General features: G+C 38.1%; 1 protein-coding gene across 1 annotated transcript in view; it reads right to left on the reverse strand.

Moving 5' to 3' along the window:
- Akap10 (A kinase (PRKA) anchor protein 10) overlaps positions 1–2,920 on the reverse strand; it is a 67,655-nt gene that overhangs the window by 56,284 nt on the left and 8,451 nt on the right. The window contains exon 2 of the mRNA XM_013016346.1: positions 1,953–2,006. Coding sequence (XP_012871800.1) covers positions 1,953–2,006 — 54 coding nt within the window. The remainder of the gene's footprint in view (positions 1–1,952; positions 2,007–2,920) is intronic.

Genomic DNA, 2,920 nt, shown 5'->3' on the forward strand with positions numbered 1-2,920 from the left:
TTTTTTCTTTTTGCTTATGTGGTGCTGAGGAATCAAACCCAGGGCCTCATGCATGCAAGGCAAGCGCTCTACCACTGAGCCACCTTCCCAGCCCCATCCCAAGTCTTTTATACTACTATAACCACACGATTTGTCTAATGCCTAGAACAGAAAAAGTGTGCTATAAATGGTACTTTATTTGATTTTGTTCTGTGTCTGTTTGTCCTGCTCAAACTACAAACACCTTGAGAAGCTGTTTCCTGTACTGCTTTATTTTCCTAAGGTTAAGTCCATATTGCTTATGTCTTGATGTCATCAAGAGAACTGGAACATGGATTTTAAAAAGATTTGGAAGTCCATTCAGAAAACAGGAGGTGGTCAATACTGAATCTGAAGAAAGTTACATAAGTTACTAAGGTCAGATAGCTGGTAGCAGGTATTCTGACTGGTATTCTGACTTCTGACAATTTCAGTTTCTTCCTTTACTACAATCAACTGCATTCTGCACAGGCTTCTACTTTCTAAATGCTTTCAGCCTTTACTACTGCCAGTCACATATGGCTTAAAGAAGGCAGTCTAAACTAATATGGAATCCAACCAGATTTAACTTAACAAAAATAAGCAGACAATCAGGAAATGGAAACAAGAGGCTTTTCTTCTTTGTTTTCCTTTCTTTTAACCTTGTTTGTTCCTATTTGTCTTTGGGCAGGTAAGGAGGAGCTCAGAAATGGAGGGGACAAAAAGTAAAGAAATACAGCAGTGGTACTCACTAGACACTATGTTGAAAATGAACTGTTCAACTTGTAGGTGGGGATGGGAGGGAAAACTGAAAGAGAAGTGACATTGTTCAAAAAGAAATGTATTCTTTACCTGACTTGTATAACAGTAACCCTTCTGTATAGCACCTTCATAATAACAATAAAAACTAAAAAAAAAATTAAGCATACAACAAAGCTGTAAATCGAATATTTGGGGTGGGGGGGATTAACATTGATCAAGATGCCTTGTACCCATAATCTGACTTGTTGAGTTGAATCTTTGTACAACTACTTTAAAAAGCTACTTTTCTCTAATCTTGAAAAATAATCTCTCTGTGGCAAAGTGAAGATATAAACACTCAATGCCGGCAACAAATAAACACTGGAAAGAAAAATTTAAGTAGTAATCTACAGATTCTATGTAAGTTATATTTATAAAATTTATATAGTTAGTATGGAAACAATTGCCATTGTACTGTTCTCATTCTATTCCCAGTACACTAGACATAGTAAAAGGAATAAAAAACAGTAGAGGGCTGGGAAGGTGACTCAGTGGTAGAGTGCTTGCCTTGCATGCATGAGGCCCTGGGTTCGATTCCTCAGCACCACATAAGCAGAAAGAAAAAAGGCCCGAAGTGGCGCTGTGGCTCAAGTGGTTGAGCACTCGCCTTGAGCTGAAGAGCTGAGGGACAGCGCCCAGGCCCAGAGTTCAGGCCCATGACAGGACCCCCCAAAAAAAACAAAAAACAAACGAAAAAAGCAGTAGAACTTAAAAATCTAAAGAAAGCATACAATAACTTGTAAGTAAGGACGGTATATTAATGCCAACAAAGCATTACAAGTAAATTACAAATTTAGGACAATGAAAACTGAAAACTATAATTATCCACATTTCTGAATAAAGTTTAGAAAACCAAGGCTTATATAGGTGAGGGTGCTTTTGCTGTTGCCAGACTGCTCTTTCTAATCACAGAGAACAAACAAATTTATGAAACAAGGGCTCTAGTTTACTGTAATCATGAGATAGCCAATAAAGGCTCGGTAAAAGCCTATAATAAGTTAGTTGTTAAAACGTATGCAGGTTAAAGAGGGAAATGTCACAATCACAAATAATTATAAACTAAGGCAGAAATGATTAATGCCAAAAGAAGGTAAGTTTACAAGAGCTCCTAAATGCAAAGCACATTACTTTTTAATACACTGTAATTCAATTGAACTCACCTTTAGAGGACGTGACATCTGAGGTCTTCTCTTGTTCTTTGCCTTTCACTAGAATACAAAAGGACATCATGACCATCATGACTCCTGCAGTCAGATATACATCCTACATAGTGTCAAAAAACAGAGAAGCTTGATTTGGACAGATGAGTATTCAAAGCTCGGAAACAATGGACTATGTGACTTAGAGGGGTAAAGGCAGGGCAGCTGTCAGGAAGATTTCTCTAAGGAAATCTCTGAATAGCATTCAGTCAGAAACTTTGGGAGGAACCAGCTGGTTTCTAAAATGATCATATAATCTTTTCTCTATTACACAAAACAGTGAAAATTCTATGGCAGATAAGCTAACAATATGTTAGCCAAGAAAGGAAGGTGAATGGCAGCTAAAGATAGGGGTGAACTTTATTCAGGAATCTGAAAGACTTTTTTACTTTTCTTGTGTTTTTTCTAATATTAAACTTTCTTTAAATCCACATGTAAAGCTTCCCAAAATAAGAAATCTCAAAAATGTGACCATCTGTCTACATGAGGTCTGGATATTCAAAACTGAAAGGAAGGAAATAACTGGCTCTCAGAGTGTATTACTTAAGTCAACCTACTTAAGTCAACAACTACTTGGGAGTCTAGCAAGGCCTAGACTCTGTAAAAAGACTGGCTCAGAAAAGGTAGTGATTCTGCCTTCAAGAAATCTACTTTCAGCTGGCACCAGTAGGTCACACCTATAATTCTACTCAGGAGGCTGAGATCTGAGTATTGAGGTTCAAAGTAGACAAATCTAAGCAGGACAAAGGTGGAGATGTGACTCAGTGGTAAAGCAAGAATGTTATGCCCTGAGTTCAAGCCTGGGTACCAAAAGATACATATGCACAAAAGAAAGAAAGGTATGAAAGCAGGAAAGTAGGAAAGCAGGAAGGAAGGAAGGAGGGAAAGAGGGAGGAAGGGAGGGAGGGGGGGAGGAGAGAGGG

This window comes from Dipodomys ordii, unplaced genomic scaffold (genome assembly GCF_000151885.1).
Source record: "Dipodomys ordii isolate 6190 unplaced genomic scaffold, Dord_2.0 Scaffold31, whole genome shotgun sequence".
NCBI lineage: Eukaryota > Metazoa > Chordata > Mammalia > Rodentia > Heteromyidae > Dipodomys > Dipodomys ordii.